Raw genomic sequence first — 17,715 nt, forward strand, 5'->3', positions numbered from 1 at the left:
CCTGGAACATTGATTTCCAGGTGAAATGCAGAATTTACTTCCATTTGAAAAGAAGACTTTGTGTCACAGAGCAACAGTCCAGTCGGGTTTCTCCACAGCCAGGTAAGACGCTTCTGTTGTCTCTGATTCAGGAGTGATGTGACACGAGTAATGAGATGTTTGTAGCCCATGTGCAAAGTGTCTCTCGATGCGTTGTCTCAAGCCACAGTTCACTCACTGTGAATCTGCCAGAAATTCTTGAGTGAATTTTCTAATTCTATACGAGCTTCTTTTTGGAATAAATTTCTGACATGAATAACCCTTCCAATCATATTCTTATTTATTGAAATGCACCTGTACAAAACCGAGTCAGCAACTTCTAAGTAGCCACATCTTTAAGAAATCAGTTAGAAGATTAAACCTTTTTTCTAACATTCTGAACAGAGCAGCTCATGAAGAGACAGAAGCCGTTTTAAGACATGTTATGCAAAAACTCGCTGTTAAACTGAAATAAAGACATGATAAAATAATGCACACTTTCTTCTTTACTGAACATGGACAGGGACTGTTTTATGCTGCAGGAAGTTTTTCAGGCTGGTTGGCATGTCCAGCTCGTCGATGCAGTGGCTCTTGTTGATGCTGTTCAGGTGTCTTCGCACCGCAAGTCGGCAATGCCAGGTCAAGGCTTTAGGAGTTCCTGAAGATGGAAAAAGAAGAAGAAACAAAAAGGTGTGTTTTAATGAAGGTATCTGCCATTAGAGGATGCATCTCACTATCTGACGATGCGTTGAAGAGTTTCGGAGGCAAAGCGAGTCCTGCCGGGATCAGGTATCCTTCATTCAGAGGGCACCGCTGATTTCTGATCACTTTATTTGGAGAAATGTTCCCTGATTTCAAAACTTAGGCTGAAATGATGCTTGCAATTCCATGAAAGCCAGTCTGTTTGTGTGGCAGTAGTCAGATTCACAAACGTTTGATTACGCACAAGTGGGCGTGCAATTCAGTGCGGACCAGCTGAGAGACTGGTGCGTTCAGGCCACAGCAGGTGAATCGTTCATAATACAAGTGTGTGTATGTGTATACATACATGTATATATATATAAAGAATATATAAAAAACTGCTTTCCTCTGTTGTTTATCCACCACCACAATGTCTGGTTGGTTCGCCATTACCATTATATATATATGACTTGGACTCAAGTCATTACAATAAAGACTTGAGACTTGAAAAAATGCTCAAAGACTCGGACTTGACTTTAACTTTCACACCATTGAATTGGGATTGACTTGACTTGAAGCTGTTTACTTGAAAAGTCTTGATATTTTACTCAAGTCAAAAGTTTAAAACACATTTTTTATAAAGTGACCCCATTAATGAATTTCCCTCATTCCAAATTAACATGCGCAGACCGTCCCTCTGTTTTTCCACACTCCATATGTATGTGTGCGTAGCTGCAGCACAACCAATCAAATTAACAGGATTTAAAAATAACGGGGGGGGCGAGGGCATGACAAACGAAAAAACGTTCAAAGCAGAGATTTCATCAATCATGAAATATCCAACCAAAAGCAGAGTGAAACATGCAAAACCTGCAAGACCAGGATCTCAGATGGAGACGCAACTTCCAACGGTTCGGCATTTGAAGTTGCACAAAGAACAGAAAGCGAAACTTTTCTTTTACTGAGACAACTGACTAGCTAATGTCGTGTTAGCAACTCTGGGTTACGTTGGTGATGCCGCTTATCTTTCACTTGTATGCTATGTTTAGTCATGGTCTATAAATCCGGTGATTCAAATGTATCCACAATAATGTGCACAGTGTTAGCTCAGGAAGCCGGTGGACGGGGTCCGGATCAGAAAGCAGGTTCTGTACCTGAACTCAGGGAAGAGAGTTTCTCTCTGTCCCATCATAATGATGAACCAAGTCCAGTTCCATCATAGGATGGATGGTGTATTCATAAGGGAAACTACGGTTTCTTGCACCCCTTTCTCACCCAGCTCCCGTATTAGTATTTTCCCATAAATATCCCCTCCTCTGACAGAACCGCACAGAGACATTTCCCATATTCTCAAATCCAAAATTTGACAGGTACGGGTGTATTTGAAGACATCTATGTTGGGAAATTATATTGACAATAAATAGATTGTTTACTGCAGTCAGTGCATTAAGTCTACTGTTTTTTCAGTTATAACTCTTCAAATGGCGGTGTGATAGTCGTTGAAATACCATCTCCACGTGGTATAATTTCGAAGTGGTATCATTTTACTAGAAAAACAAATGAAAATCCAGTAATTTTTCTATCCTTCAGAAATTGCTGTAATGTACAATTGTAAGGATCCTGAAGGTAACGCTGTGGGGCAGTTCTGAGTGTTTCTGGATGGTAATGCAGTACATTATTTTGTGTCTCGGTTAGTGATTCCGGCAAGTTTGATTCAGGCAACATGTTTTTATCAATACTGAATGTGAAATTAGCTGTAGATTTAACCTCACTTGGACTGACGGATATTTATTTTACCATCACATCCAAATTCAAAACCACTGTGCTTTATTTGCAATGAGTGCACTGCGTGTTTGATTTTAAAAAGAACACATGGTCTATTATTTACACTTAGCATAATTGGAACATTGTTTAAAAAACAACAAAAAAAAGACGACTCGAAAGGACTTGAAACTTGCCTGTCTTTACTTGAGACTTGACTCGGAATTGAGGACCAAGACTTAAGACTTACTTGAGACTTGCAGCACAGTGACTTGGTCCCACCTCTGTATAGTAGTTACTGGAGTCAATTGAATTAAATGCAATTGATGTGTCAGTGTTTAAAAATTGATGTGTAAAATATACTGGTGGGATTTTTCTTTTACTTCAAACTGACTATCCAAAAACTTTCATTTAGCTATTTATTATGTGTATTTTATCAATATATAAAGAATATTTGGCTCTTGTACATTTCTACAAGAGACAAATGTCTTTGTACATTTTCTTATTGCTATTTCCATATATTTTTTGTGTGATCTACATCCTCCAGCATATGTTTGACTTGCTGCTGCTACACTTGAATTTCCCCACTACAGGACAATAAAAATGATTCTATTCCACATACAATTTGTGAGAATTTTCCTTCTACTTCAAGACGATGCACAATTCTGTGTTGGTCTATCAGGTAAAATACCAATAAGATTTTTGGCTGTGATAAAATGAAAAAGGGATATGACTACTTTGACAAGGCGCTATAACTTGGTTATACTGAGTGGGTTTTGCATACCTCTCTCACTCAGGAGCAGCTCCACTGCTGGTTGATTCATGAACCTCTCGATGATCAGCTTGGGGAGGTAGACGTTTGCGCCGAAGTCGATCAGCAGCTGGATGTACTCCACGCCGCAGCCGTACCTCAGGCACATCTCCAGCATCGTTCTGTGGTGGATGCTGTGGATGGTCACGTCCGTGCAGTTGTAATTCGGGTCAGCCCCATGGAGGAGCAGCAGCCTAAAGCACTCTAAGTGTCTGTTAACAGCAGACAGGCAGAGCGGTCCTCTGGTCACACTTTCGTAGAAGGGCCACAACCGGAACTTAGAACAAGTGTTCGCATTGGCGCCGTGAACCAGCAGCTGCCTGAGGATCTCCACGTCGCCATTCTTGGCAGCAGTGAGGACCGGGGAGCTGTTGTTGGATTTGCTTCCGTTGGGGTTGGCGCCTGCTGCGAGGAGGGCGAGGACACAGTCCAGGTGTCTTCCACGAACTGCGTTGAAAAGAGGCGTTTGGGCTTTGACGTCTATGGTATCTACAAAAGCGCCGTGGGCCAGCAGAACCTTCAGGCAGCTGAGGTGGCCTTTAGACACGGCGGCATGGAGGGGAGTGCCTGCGATGCCCCATCCTCCTTTGCAGTTGATGACTTTCTTGTAAATTTCCTGGCAGAGCATGTTGTCAAGGAGTATGTCATTGTTTTGTAACGCCACCTGCCTGAGCTTGGAGATTTCGTCGCTGTATTCTTCTTCCTCAGTTCTCCTGAGCTGGAACATAGAACCTGGTGGAAAAAATGGTGAAGTCAGAAAACCACGAAAGTCCCAATTTGGAAGGACAAGGGGCTGACTTTAAGGCCCAGCAGTTGGTAAGGCTGTCAAGAAATCTCCACTGCGACAAAGAGTGGCATCTTTTAGCTGTCACCAAGTTTCCATAGCAACCATTTTGAGAGAAAACGCATCTTAAATTAGCCTGGTCCCTTGTTCTATGCGTGGCTTCATACAGATGGTCTGGACCCTCTGCTATAGAGAAATGATTGCTTGCCGGAGGCATGTACTCTGTTGAAGTTTGAAATGACCAGATACGATTTTACCCAATCGCTCACGTTTGACTGTGACATATGTAATGCACCAGCTACACCGTGAACCTTACCGAAAATTGAGTACGTTGTAAACAATCATCACCTACTGCAAAGAGAAAAGTGTTGAGCTAGAGAACATCTTTGTTAGCAGTAAAATGTCTTTAGCATTCCTATTGCTCCGGCTTAAATTGCTCAGTATTTGGAAGAGTGGCCATGTGTGGCTTCGTTCACTTCCTCTGCCACCATCGCCAAACTACAACCCTATATAGACAAACTACAATTGTAAAACAGCAAAGTAAATCAACGTGACCGTTCACAACTCCTCCTTCTGTTGCTGATCAGCCCCATTTAAATTCTGAGCCTTTTCCCTGCAAAGCAGCCATTCCGTTAACTTTACTTTGTGCTGATTGGCTGTACATCTAAAAACAGAGATAAGGAAGATTGTTGTAAAACCGAGATGGTTTCCACTGTGCTTATTAATGGATATTAGGGTATACTAGCTGTTTGAACAATACAATAGACAGCTATCAGTGTTCTTAGAGGGGGTATCATTATGGATTTCACCTATTTGAATGTCGGCGTTATTGCCATTGTCATCAAATGCTTCATTGTTCCAGTTTTTTTTTTTTCAATAAACTGTTTTTATTTTTGAAGCACTTCACATAACTAGCAGTGTGGATGGGCTTGTACAAACTAAACAATTATTTTGCAAAGTCTAACAAAGTTCATCTTACAAGCAGTTAAATTTGGCTTTAGCCTCCTTTTGAGTGTAGTTTTTATCAGATACTAAAATAAATCCAGTTAAATAAACATAATTTTGTTTTCTTTGAAAAAAAAAAAGATGCACAAGTTTTCATGTCAAGTTTTACATGACCCACATGACTACAATCCACCTCTAAATCAGTTCCAGTCTGAGGGAAACAGTATGTCTTTGTTCAGTGTTTGAAGCTAAAGGACCATATTGATATACCAAAATGATCAGGAATAATATTCAAAATCAACCGACCCTTTCAGTGGCTTGCTAAAATAGTCATACACTTTAACCATGTTACATTGCAGCAACAAACTCCAATGTTTCCTACTAGAATTATGTGTGATAAACATCTAAGAGTACATAATTATAAAGTAGAGGGATAATGACTCATGGTTTTCACCTTTTTTTTTTTCAAATGAAAATCGGGTTTAATATCCCTAAATTTTGTCAGTCATAGGATAATTTAATATCAGTATAAATCTAGTTGTTCTGTGAAGCTCTCAATTGTTTGATGGAGAACATTAAAAACAAACGGCATCAAGGCTGACAAAGGGACACAGCAGACAGGTCAGGGAGGTTTAAAGCAGGGTTAGGAGAAAAGACATACCAGCTTGAATCAAGCATATAATCCTAAACACAACATTCCTCTGACACAAGGTAACAGCAAAAATAATGCTGTGGGAATTTGTTTCTAACAATTGGGGAGAGAAGCTGGATGGAACTAGTTCAAGGACTATTCTGGAAGAAAACCTATTAAAAGATGCAAATGTCTTAAGACGTGGGGCTCAAAATATAAGCAGGCCACACTTAGACTTTCTTTTTATTTAAAATTGTGTTTTAATTTTATTCATAATTATGCACTTCTTGGTACTCACACAAAAGCTCAATAAAATACAAAACAGTTGAAGGTTTCAACGTGACAAAATGCGAAAACCTTAACCCCTACAGAGTCTAGTCCGAGCAAAATTTCAGCGAAAATCTTTATCATTTTATGTGTAACACCAGAAACGCTTGTGGGCGTTAAAGGTAAACGTCAACCAATGTTTCCGTATTAATCTTCAAGATCTTCCAAATAATTCGGTATGAGAAATACAGCACACAGTTGAATGCAAGTATTTATTTCTGGGTTGCTGCTTTCGTAGTTGATGAGTTCTGCCGACGGAAATATTGTAAATTATGAAATATTCGGTAAAGTTCTGGTGAGCTATATGTAAGCCGAACCATATCTCATTATTTCAAGTTTTCATTAATCAAATCGAAACCTCTGAAACGTCACTGATAGTCATGTGTCGCTCTGTATCGTCAAAATTTGTGGATTGTCTCAAACACACCGTCTGCAAAAACAGCGTAATAATGCCTCAAATGTAGAAAGACACAAACGTTAAACTGTTCTTGTCTAAAATGACTTGTTTACATTATGAGTCTACTTATATTTATACTACCTTTGATGTGTCACAATGTTTCCCCCTTCTTCTTCTTCATTATTCCGCTTCCTTGTTATGCTGCTGTTGAGTATCTTTGCTGCCCTCTGGTGTTCATTAGACGCAAAAATCAAATTCTTGGTTTCTCAGAGCCACTCTATTTTCAGTCAAGTTCTAAAAAAGAAAGTTGGATTCAAAGCAATAATCGATTAATGAAAGAACAAAATATACAAATACACAAATAGTTACTTTATTTACTATCTTATTATCCTCACCTCTCCTAATTTCTTTGTAGAAATTTAGCCCACTCATAGTAATTACCAACGAGATATTATTAGAAGTTAAGACGAATTCAAAGAATGGTTAAGGTTAAATTCAAATATTCAAATAAGACTTCAGGCCCTTATGGAGTCAGTCAAGATTTATTTATGTCAAGAAACATCCTGTTTTGTCTCCGACTCCCAACAAAACTAGCATATCTAGCAGGATTCAAAACTTGAGACTTAGCAATGACTCTCCATACAATGAAATGTTATAGGAAGACTAGGGAAGTGATCACTTCTCAGGATCATCTACATGTTTTCCTACTGAATGGGTGCTGACGATGTACCATTTCTTAAGCTACACAATATTTCTACTCACCATGAAAGCATGGCTAGCTCTGTTGGGTTCATGTTTTCCTAGTGACTGCCAAAATTGAAACCACATATTTTAGTCAAGGAATTAGTTTTAACCTTTCTTAGATTTTAGGCTAAGTTTGGTAACTTCCAAATGAAGTAGAGGTACTTAATCTGAACCTCTACACCTTAACTTCTCAACTAAGGTGTTTTATACCTTAACTTCTTTAGCTAATGTTACCCTGTCTTAATGCAAATAAAAAAAGGTAACACTTTATTTGAAGGGGGATGAATAAGACTGTCATGACACTGTCATAAACATGACATAACACCTGTCATGAACATGAACAAGCCCACATGAATATTTATGAATGTTGTCATAAAGCATCATTCGGTAAATTATGACACTTTTAATACAAAGTTGACATTATTCAAAATGTCTTTGTTATGACAACTTGACATTAACCAGGAAATCATTACTGTTTAAACTTTACCTTTAATAACATAAAATTACCTAATTTTTAAAGTACAATCAGTAATACTTTTATAACAAATTTATATCAGTAATGATTTCTTGGTTCATGTCAAGTTGTCATAACAGACATTTTGAATAATGTCACCTTTGTATTAAAAGTGTCATAATTTACCGAATGACACTTTATGACAACAGTCATAAATATTCATGAAGACTTATTCATGTACATGACGGTGTCATGTCAGTCTTATTCACCCCCCTTCAAATAAAGTGTTACCAAAAAAAACAATTTGTCCAGAGAAACTGTCAACAATAGAAGGGTAAATAAATACAATATGTGTATTTAGTGTTTACACCTTGTGAACCGTGAGTAAAGAACACATCTGGGATTTATAGACTTTGAATTTTGTCATCCACGTCATGATTAATTCAAAGATGAGCTTAAAAAAATAACTTGTTCAATTGAGAACACCATTACATACCAAGAGTTCTAAAATTGTAATGCATATTAATAGCAGTGCAGACAAGGTTATGAACAGACCTTAATACTGTAGTACATTTGCTGTTGTTTTTCCTGTGTTTCAAACAAACTGGCATTCAGTTTCTTTGATTACTTGATAGACTAACGCTTCAAAAAACAGGAAATTATGGAGCAGCAAACTCGACACTGATGGACAGGAGGGGTTGTGATCTCAGGAAAGTGGATGAGGACCCAGTGCCCTCTACCGCACCACTCCGTCTGTAAAAAAATCAAGAAACTGTCAGGTTTACAGTTTAACACCATATCCTTTTACAGACAATTGACCCTACAGTACCCTCAGGTACTCTGCAGCCCTTCCCTCAGATAATACTTTATTCTCAGGTGCTCAGCAGGTGTTACTAATCCTGTCTTTACATGTCAGGTCGCAGCTTCTTAATCCGTTCAGCTGCTGTTCAAATTCACCACAGTGTAACACTTCAATCTACCGCCAAGACACCCAACTCTCTATTCTCTTCTCCACCTGGTGCCAGATAATCCTAGACTCTGAACTAAAAACATTTGATGTAAGAAACACTTTTAGAGCAGTAATGACTTTTTCTACCAGAGCAGCTCATCACTCCTGACCCTGAATAGATTTAGGTAGATTTAAACTGTGAGACAAAATATCAATGTATTTTGATGGTATCAAAGTACTTTAATACTGAACAAGGTCAAAGAAAAGCAATTATTTTTCTGTTTCTCATATGGTGATAACCTATCACGCATCCAGTCAAAATTAGAGCCAATAATTTCCTGAGTCCCAAATATTTTGTGCATAATTAGGAAGAATTAAATTTCTTTATCTTTGTAAATTTTCTCTGTAATTTACAGATACTTTACACATCAAAACATCTACTCACCATGTTTCAAATAGACTCAGAAACATGTAGAACTTTTTCCTTTTTTTATTAATTTCTTTATCCTTACGTGACATTAAACTGCATGTCCGCATGATGACTTGTTCATGAAACTACAACATGCAAATGCTCAAAAAGACCCACATTCCAGGACATCTCTGCTTTAAAATTAGGCAATGCTGCACCCATGTAATAAGTGGTTAACCTTTGTATGTTTTTGCTTCAATTATGAAATTTAAAAGCATTTTTTTCTGCATTATTCATCTTCAGGAGGTACTCCAGTGAGTCTGGGACGTGTTCCCAGCAGGACTGAAGACTAAATGCATCCCAGGATTCCCCGGTGAGAGAGTGGGCTAGACTGACCCCCTCCTCAGAGGGAGCCATCGTTCTGTCTCCGCTCTGAGTAATGGGACTTCTCTCTGTAGCTTGTTGTCCTGATTGCTCATTTTGCTAAAGAAATATGTGCTTTTCTTGAAAATTTCCTCTCAAAAAAACAGACTGAAAGGGCAGAAAAGCCCGTCTCTGTCAAGCTGACATCTTACCTGAACAACAGCAGGCCAGTTTGTGTCAGTGCTCTATCAGTATCATGAGGTGTTTGAGGCAGACGATGGAGCAGTGAATGTTTTCGGTCACTAGAGGGCAGTACACTGCCTGCAGCGCCTTAAAATGTTGGAGGCCTGCTGCACAATTTAGTGTATTGACATGAAGTAGAAGGAAAATGACAAATGGTCTTTCTTGTAGGTTAGGAATAAAAATCTGATAAGTTTGGGGAATATTTGCTTATACTTGGTTTGACCAGAACCTTTGATCTATGTGTAAAATACATGTGCTGGAAAAACTGTGACTGTTCATCACTCTAAAGATTGTTTCATCTGTTGTACTACTTTTTGCATGGGTACTAAAAAGAAATCTGCCCAGACTGAGCAGGGATTGGTCGGTTGCCTGTGACAGCATGATGGGGGGTCGGAGCTTTGGTTGTGGCTCAACCGGTCTGCCACACACAAATATGTCATTAGAATTTCCGGAGCTGGTCGCCTGATAATCAAGGAATTTTTTAAACATCCAACTTGTAGGGCTGTAATTCCAAGTAGTTCCTTTCAGCTCATGAGTTCCAAAAAAAAAATACCTCATTTGTGTGTAGAGACACTAAAGCTGAGTCCAGATAAAACATGATGTAACCAGGAGCTGCTATAGTGGCAGAGTTTAAGTTTGAAAGCTGAAAGACTTGTTCTGTGTGTTTGGGCAGGAGAGGTAGAAATGATTGTATGAGGAAGTTACACAGGAAATCAGAAAAACCTGAACACCAAACAGGAGAAACAACTGCTTCTCTCCTCCCACAATGGTTCAGACAACAGTAACAATTCAGTCGTAGTAAGTCGCAGGTGCCTTGTCAGACCTGACGGAATAAAAGAGAAGGAGAGGTCTACTTCAGCAGAGTGAGTACTACCTGGAACATTCCCATTTATGTTTATGAGTTTGAACAGGTGAGGTTTACTCTTGGATTTTTCTGTTTTCAGGAGATTAGGAGTCAGATTTGGGTCGTTTAATACGAAAAGAGGAAAAACCATGAGCTACGCTGATTGGATGTCGCAGCTGCCAGCTGAGCTTCACACCATCCCTCTGTTTAAACTGGCCATACCAGGTGGGAAACTCCGGTTCTGTCACGGTGCCAAGAATGTAATCATGATGAAAGAACGTAGTTTTGTTTTCTTTATCAGAATGTAAGCTGATTCTAGTCTAACTTCAAGTCTACAGGAGTAGCCCTACCCTAGAAGTTTAGAGTGCCTTAAAAATGGAAATCAATTGAATTAATCTTGTAAAGTCTCCATCACTTTGCCAAAATTCTCACAAGCCTTGAACATTTTTGCGTTGTGTTACTTTTCAACAGCAGGGACAATGAAGCGGGTCAATGTTGATGGAGAGATGGTCTCTGTTGGAGTAGGGGTGTCCAAAGTGCAACCACAGGTCTATTTGTGACCCCTTGGGGATTTTGCACAACCCACAAGTGCAACTCTCCAATGAGTGCAATTACACTCATAAGTCCTCTATTGCTGTTGTTGTGTGCATTTGAGGGATGGAATCAGGTCTAACACGCTACACCACACCAATCAGTTCATGATCTACAGAAAACAGTTTGTTTTCTGGAGTTCTCGAGAAAGTTATTGGGAAATTAACTTATCTTGTTAAAAAAAAAAAACATTGGTATTCTGTGATTTTTTTATTTTTATTTTTTTACATCAAGCAGAACCAGAAATATCCCGTGAGTTTTTCCCCCCCCCCAAGCTATAGTAAATTAAACATTTTAGAAAACCAAATTTGAATACGAGTGGTATTCAAATTTATAGGTATCTACAGTAATCTGTAGATACCTATAATCCAGAGCAGTAGTTTTCCTACATGATCTTTCTTTTGTCATCCCTAGGAAGCCATGACTCGATGAGTTATGACCTGGACATCAACTCTAGAATCATCGAGCCTGAGAGACTGAGGAGGTTCAGCAGAATCTACTGCCTGCGGAAAATCATCCACACTTGGGCAGCCACGCAGGTAAGGAGCGTTTTTAACAGCAAATGTATTTCTGAGAGTGATGGAAAAGGGGTTTGAATTGCCAGGTCTTTTGATCACAGGAGGTGTGCATAACTGAGCAGTTGAATGCCGGAGCTCGCTACTTTGACCTTAGGATTGCCCGCAAGCCAAACGACACAAATCCCACCAGGCTTTTCTTTCACCACGGCCTGTGCACCCGAACTGATGTTGAGGTAAACATTAAATCTCTGAAGGGTAAGCGTGGACCAAAGTGTAAATCCTTGATAAGTCATTCATGTTTCTTGGAGGTTTGTTAGCTCATTGTGTTAAATATAAGGACATTTAATTGAGTGTTGCTGTGTATTCCCTCCCCCAACCCCCTAATTTCAGACTGTACTCAGGGAAATAAACATGTGGGCAGAGAGTCATCCTAAAGAAATCATCATCCTGTCTTTATCCCACTTTGAGGGGTTTGACAAAAATATCTCCAGACAACTTCACAACCATCTCATCACCTTCATGAAAAATCTGTTTGGAAACAAACTCCTCCCGAAGACGGTAATGTTTTTGCTGACCATCTTTTGGTTATAAATCTCTCAAAAGTATTCATTTTTAAGGGACAACAATAATGTGTCACCACAGAACTCTCCCACCCTGAAGAGCTGCTGGAGTCAAGGCAAAAACATAATAGTCTCATACGACAACATACAATTTATACAGCCTGTGTTATGGAGAAAAATAACTTATTACTATGGCAACAGCATGGACCGTGCAGTAATTACAACCAAACTCTCTCAGGCTTTGGAAAGGGAGAAATCCTTCAACTGTGAGTATTCCTTGTTTCTACAACCATTTGTTGGCTTGGTTCCCTTTTAGTGACAACTTGTCTTTACGCCGCGTTCCGTGCCTCGGAATACATCTGTGACCCTTTCTGTCCAGATTTCTTTGTCTGTGGCTTGAATCCAACCCTACCACATGACACCAGAATCCTCAGGTACATCCTTCGCATTTGTGACAACTTCACCAACGTTGTGCGAAGGGGTCTGCCAAAGTTGCTGCGGTGGGTGAACCAGCAATACGACAAGACGCCAATGAACATCGTGGCCTCAGACGTAGTGACTCGAGATGATTTCGTCGCAACGATTGTGAAGCTCAACTTGAAACGGGCAAAAGGACGATGAAAACGTGTCTACCTGTTTTATTTAAATGTTTATTTTTGTAAAAGATTGATTTTTATATTTATCAAGAAGACTTAAAAGGTCACTTGATGCTTTACTTGTTTCTACGCATTTTGTTTCTATTCTTGAGCGACATAAATACAGCAAACCTTTGAGTAAATTGGCCTCAAAAGGCAAAATTTTAATTTAACAGGGTTTATGCGCAATTTTTATATAATTTCCATAATTATCCTGATTCTATTTCCTTTTTTAAAGAGTTGTCAGTTCTGAGAAAATTAAAAACATTTATTTTCAATAAAACAGTTTACATGGGATTTGTTGACATTTCTACAACTTGAATGTGACCCCAGAAAAAAGGAGAGAAGTAGAGGAAGACGAGCAAAGATAGAAGGAACACAGTGAGGTGTGACTCAGAAGAAAGGAGAGAGAAGAAAGTGAGGCAGTAAGCAAAAAAACGAAAGGCATAAAGAAAAGATACACAGAAGGAAGAAAGGCCACAGGGAATGAAAGAAAAAACTTAAAGAAATGATATGAGAAAGAATAGAAGTAGGACATAAGGAAGAAAAGAGGAAATGGGCAGAAAAGAGTTTAAAAAGAGGACGGACAGAAAGAAGGGAAGAAATGGCACAAGGTGGGGAAATTGGTACATAAAAGCACGACAGATGGAAGGAAAGCAGGGAGAACAAGGAAGGAAAGAAAGGACAGACACAAAGAAAGAATGGAGGACGGAAAGAAAATGAAGAACGGAAGGAAAAAAACAGAAGCTAGTCAATGTAATGGAAATTGAAATATTTTTCAAAACTTCTAATCTTTCTATTTTGCCAAACTGAAAACTCTGAAACCAAGTTCAATGCTTCGTGTGAACTTTTTACATTTTTTTTGGCCTGGAGCGCTATCTTGTGTCGATTGAGGAGAATGCAGCAAGAGAGTGTTTCCCATGCATGGGAGTGTAGGCTGTTGTATGTCAATAAAGCAGCTAACGCTAGCGCGCTAAAGTAATGCACTTAGTGGATTAGGATGTTGAGACAGGCATGGCGTTGGTCGGCGTTTAGAGACACTCGTGCGGGGACCGCACTCTCCGCGGCTGCGTCCTTTCTGGCAGCTGACAGTCCGCGGCGGAGCTCAGCTGGTCCCACGAGGGGTTTCGAAAACATTCCCCATCCACTGAGAGGCAGCTCACAGCTACTCCTCCAACCACAGTCGGTGTCCGCCAGCTACTACAGGTAATAAGGCGAGCTCAGAGAAATTAAATAACCTCCCTGTCAACTGACAAAGAGAGGAAGGAGCGCTCGATATTTTACAGTGCGTCATTGTCATTTTGTTCCTTGTGGAATTATAACAGTGGAGAGTTAGCGCCACTTGAAATTCCATGTCGAAAACGGGTATTTAACATGACCAAAACGTTAGTTTTTGTCAAGAGGAGTGCACTGCTGAACAAAGACGATTAATTCAAGTTGAAAGACCCTTTCCTTAAATTCGGCATAGATAAAAATGTTACAGCACTTATCTTCAGTAGCACGCGTTAGCTTTTGTTACTGGTTACCATGAGAACGTCCAGATGTGTCTTCGCTAACACTGAGAATTAGCTATACCGGTGCGATTCGCATGTCAGAAATTCGTATATTCTTTTCTTTTGTAATGTAAATATTTCGGCCGACAGGAGGGAATAGACTTAATTTGTCATAAGGTGTACGCTCATACTTACACGAGGGCGAATATACACCTGCAAGCCCAGTTATATTAAACTGTAAAACAATTAAATGGAGTTCGATAGTTCGCTTACCTAGTACTGCGCAAATGTGAAATGGGTTTTGTCTTGATGTGATTTGGCTCATATCGAGACCTATAGCTGTTAACGTACTGTGAATATAATTGCTTTATTAGATTATATGCATTCTGCAGAAACATGGTGGTAGTAGTGGAGTGGTGTGGAGCTTCCGTTTCAGGTACTGGACGATTTGTTTTATTTGGGGAAACCATGAATTTAACATGCTAGCAGAAAATAATAAAAAAAACAATGTCCAGTCATGAGATTTTTTACCTTAAGCTCAGGCGCACTAGGGTTACAAAGTGATGCAAAGCGCTCCAGGAAGCCCTCTTTTGGAAGGCCAACAATAATCCGTTCTGCAATGAAAATTATCCAAAATTTCACAATGCAATTTAAAAGTATCATTGCCAATTATCGCAAACACTGGAAGGCAGCTGTTGCAGCCAACATAGGTGTATAAATTTAAATAAATTTAATTCGTTCACACTGCTGCAGCAGTCAGTCTGGCAACGAAACTGAAAAGGCCTCTGACTGGAGGTTGTTGCTCTGACTGTCTCATTGAGCAGCACAATTCTAGAATGAATGTATAGCTAAAGGCTGAGTTGATTAATCTAATTCATCTTGATTAATTGATTATTGCAATAATTGCAATAATCAATTAGCAATAATCAATTAATTAATCAACTAATTTAGTAATCAATTAATAAATTGGCAAATTTGAAATCTCACACAGTGAGCAGTGATTAAGCCAAAACTCAAACTGTAAAAGACGTCTCCCATTAAGCAGCGTTTGCAATTCAGTTATAAACCCAAAATTAATCAACAGATTAGTAGACCATATTTTTTTTAGCTGCAGATGCATGTTTGCTACAAATGATCAAGCATTCATTCAAGAACTTCTATGTTATTGCATTTTAAGCAAAAGTTTTGTTTTCTTACTGAAAAATGTAATTGAATTATTTGCTTATTTGCATATTTTAATGCATTTCAAATATTGTGTAAAAAAAAAAGGGCTTAAGTGAAAATTTGCAAAATATGCAATTTTTTTTACCTGATGATTTGATTAAACATCAAAAATAATCGATAGAATAGTCAATTGATAAAATAATCATTAGCTGCAGCCCTGGTAGAGTTATAACCCCAGTTAACAGTGTCCGTTTTGCATTTTCTTTGTATAATAAATAAAAGTTGCAAAAAACTTGTTTAATCGTGGAAAAGAGGTAGCAAACTAACACTCTTATGGCACAAACTGACCAGAACCTCTCAGCGTGTGTGCACGACTGGACCCGTAGGACATCGACTGTTGACTTCTTTCACTGTTTTTTTTTTTTTTTTTTTACAAAAACCTCCACTGACATCCTGACATCCAAGTTTGTATGTTGAAATAAAGATAAAACTACTGGTTGTTGTAGTGGCTGTATTGTTGCTGTGCCTTCAGTCCGTCTGTGTTCCTGAGCATGGCATCAGGGAGTAGCGATCCACCATCACCGCATCCCAAACACACAAACCGGTTGGCCAAAGAGCGGTCGCCATACCTGTTACAACATGCACACAACCCCGTCGACTGGTGAGGCCCTATAAGCCTGACATTTATTCATCTTAATAAATTTGTATGTTGAAATGTGATTTTGCTTGTTTTGTCTGTTTTTGCAGGTATCCATGGGGACATGAGGCGTTTGAAAAGGCAAAAAAGGAAGACAAACCCATCTTCTTATCAGGTAAGATGTTCAATTCAACATTATTATTATTATTATTATTATTATTACTTAAACCCAGATGATTGGATTTTGTTGCATTTCAGTCAGCTCAAAGCAGAGAATCTCAAAAAAAATGTATCAGTTGGGATTCTTCATGGAATAACATAGAGACTTTAATTCAATTCAGTTTCATCTGTATAGTGCCAATTCACAACAAATTTCAACTGATTTAAATGTAATCATAAATGCAAACATACCAGTTGTTCCCAGTTATCAAACTGGGAACAGTAAAATTCTGTCAATTAATTATTCAAAGTAGCTAACGGGCTCTGATTTTGTAAGATTAAGACAATATATTACCTTCACACCACTTATCAAAAGATTTACATTGAAGTGACAAAATGCCTGTTCTCAGCACTCTATTTGCTAAAGTTATGCCTAATGATTCTATATGATCGTCTCCAACCACCAGTGGGCTATTCAACGTGCCATTGGTGTCACGTTATGGAGAGGGAGTCTTTCAAAGATGAGGAGATTGGAAAAATCCTCAGTGACAACTTTGTCTGCATCAAACTGGACAGAGAAGAGAGACCCGATGTGGACAAGGTCTACATGACCTTTGTGCAGGTTTGTGTGTTTCTTAGACTTTTTTTCTCAACTAAGGCTGTTTTTTTTTGTTTTTGTTTTTTTTTTCTGCATTTGGTTGTTTTATTTATTTATTTTCTTGTCAGGCAACAAGTGGGGGTGGAGGCTGGCCCATGAGTGTGTGGTTAACTCCCGACCTTAGACCTTTTATCGGAGGTACTTACTTCCCCCCGAGGGACCAAGGAAGAAGACCAGGCTTCAAGACAGTTCTGATGAGAATCATTGAACAGGTGGCACCACTTTGTAGAAACACTCAATAAGTTAACCGAAAATATTAAGAAGTGACTTAAATATTAGGCGTGCACCAATAGATCGGTCCTATTTCCTGAATTTTGGGAGAACAGGCCATACTTGTATGACAAACAGGTCTTATCTGCCTCCTTCTGCAAATGTCTGAAAATCTGCCACTGTCCCTTTTTCCTCTGCTGTAAGCAGGCAGACCAGACCACGGTTAACAATTGTCACTTCATTGTTGCCAACTTGGGAACCTTGTCTCTATATCCAGCGACTTTTCAGAAAAAGAAAATCAATATCAGCTAAAGTCAGAATCAACAGGTCAGGCTCTTCAAAGATTGGTGATGGGCCAGAAGACAATCAGTGCACCACTGTTTGTAGACATGTTGCATGTCATTGTTTTCATCCAGATATTTTGTACATGTGCACAATGCTGGAGGGCAAAAAAACTACTCATTTACATGCCATCTATAGCTGCGCTGCTGCGGTACAACAGTTCCATTAGCAAAATGAAACCTGGATATAAAGGTGTTATTAATTCAGTGATGTGTTCCACAACAAAAGGAAAATAACGCTGAAAAACCATTGAACAATAACTCAACCACTCTTATTCTTCTTTTTTCCTTGCTGTCTGTGGCAGCTATGCTACACACAGACTCGTTGCCGTGGCAGCTGACAACAGCTCCACTAGTGTATCAGGATTAAACAGCAAAAAACACAAAC

The 17,715-nt window shown here is 39.0% G+C and overlaps 3 protein-coding genes across 3 annotated transcripts in view; 2 read left to right on the forward strand and 1 right to left on the reverse strand.

Annotated features, from left to right (window-relative positions):
- Nucleotides 1–301: 301 nt before the first annotated feature.
- LOC106920488 (ankyrin repeat and SOCS box protein 12-like) lies at nucleotides 302–6,575 on the reverse strand. The gene is made up of 3 exons (XM_014991521.2): nucleotides 6,497–6,575; nucleotides 3,245–4,003; nucleotides 302–676 (listed from the first exon to the last, which is right to left on the reverse strand). The coding sequence occupies exons 2-3, from the start codon at nucleotides 3,996–3,998 to the stop codon at nucleotides 525–527; spliced, it is 906 nt and encodes a 301-aa protein (XP_014847007.1). The 5' UTR covers nucleotides 3,999–4,003; nucleotides 6,497–6,575; the 3' UTR covers nucleotides 302–524.
- A 3,658-nt stretch (nucleotides 6,576–10,233) lies between these two features.
- Nucleotides 10,234–12,962, forward strand: LOC106920473 (PI-PLC X domain-containing protein 1-like). Its single transcript, XM_014991504.2, has 7 exons — nucleotides 10,234–10,380; nucleotides 10,462–10,586; nucleotides 11,367–11,491; nucleotides 11,572–11,703; nucleotides 11,861–12,028; nucleotides 12,113–12,296; nucleotides 12,410–12,962. Exons 2-7 carry the CDS (start codon nucleotides 10,511–10,513, stop codon nucleotides 12,649–12,651), a joined length of 927 nt encoding a protein of 308 aa, XP_014846990.1. The 5' UTR covers nucleotides 10,234–10,380; nucleotides 10,462–10,510; the 3' UTR covers nucleotides 12,652–12,962.
- Nucleotides 12,963–13,619: 657 nt separating this feature from the next.
- spata20 (spermatogenesis associated 20) overlaps nucleotides 13,620–17,715 on the forward strand; it is a 39,877-nt gene continuing 35,781 nt past the window's right edge. Inside the window, exons 1-5 of the mRNA XM_014991531.2 lie at nucleotides 13,620–13,871; nucleotides 15,855–15,983; nucleotides 16,070–16,134; nucleotides 16,586–16,740; nucleotides 16,845–16,988. Of these exons, the coding sequence (XP_014847017.2) occupies nucleotides 13,666–13,871; nucleotides 15,855–15,983; nucleotides 16,070–16,134; nucleotides 16,586–16,740; nucleotides 16,845–16,988 (699 nt within the window). The 5' untranslated portion in view covers nucleotides 13,620–13,665. The remainder of the gene's footprint in view (nucleotides 13,872–15,854; nucleotides 15,984–16,069; nucleotides 16,135–16,585; nucleotides 16,741–16,844; nucleotides 16,989–17,715) is intronic.

Source organism: Poecilia mexicana, unplaced genomic scaffold (assembly GCF_051168715.1).
Source record: "Poecilia mexicana isolate PSO_F unplaced genomic scaffold, ASM5116871v1 scaffold_19, whole genome shotgun sequence".
Classification (NCBI taxonomy): Eukaryota; Metazoa; Chordata; class Actinopteri; order Cyprinodontiformes; family Poeciliidae; genus Poecilia; species Poecilia mexicana.

Coding starts and splice junctions, on each gene's coding strand:
- LOC106920473 (XM_014991504.2), top strand. CDS start 10,511: ATGAGCTACGCTGATTGGATGTCGCAGCTGCCAGCTGAGCTTCACACC. Junction 11,492..11,571: donor ACACTTGGGCAGCCACGCAG/GTAAGGAGCGTT, acceptor TTTTGATCACAG/GAGGTGTGCATAACTGAGCA. Junction 12,029..12,112: donor ACAAACTCCTCCCGAAGACG/GTAATGTTTTTG, acceptor GTGTCACCACAG/AACTCTCCCACCCTGAAGAG.
- LOC106920488 (XM_014991521.2), bottom strand. CDS start 3,998: ATGTTCCAGCTCAGGAGAACTGAGGAAGAAGAATACAGCGACGAAATC. Junction 677..3,244: donor GCTGCTCCTGAGTGAGAGAG/GTATGCAAAACC, acceptor TTCCATCTTCAG/GAACTCCTAAAGCCTTGACC.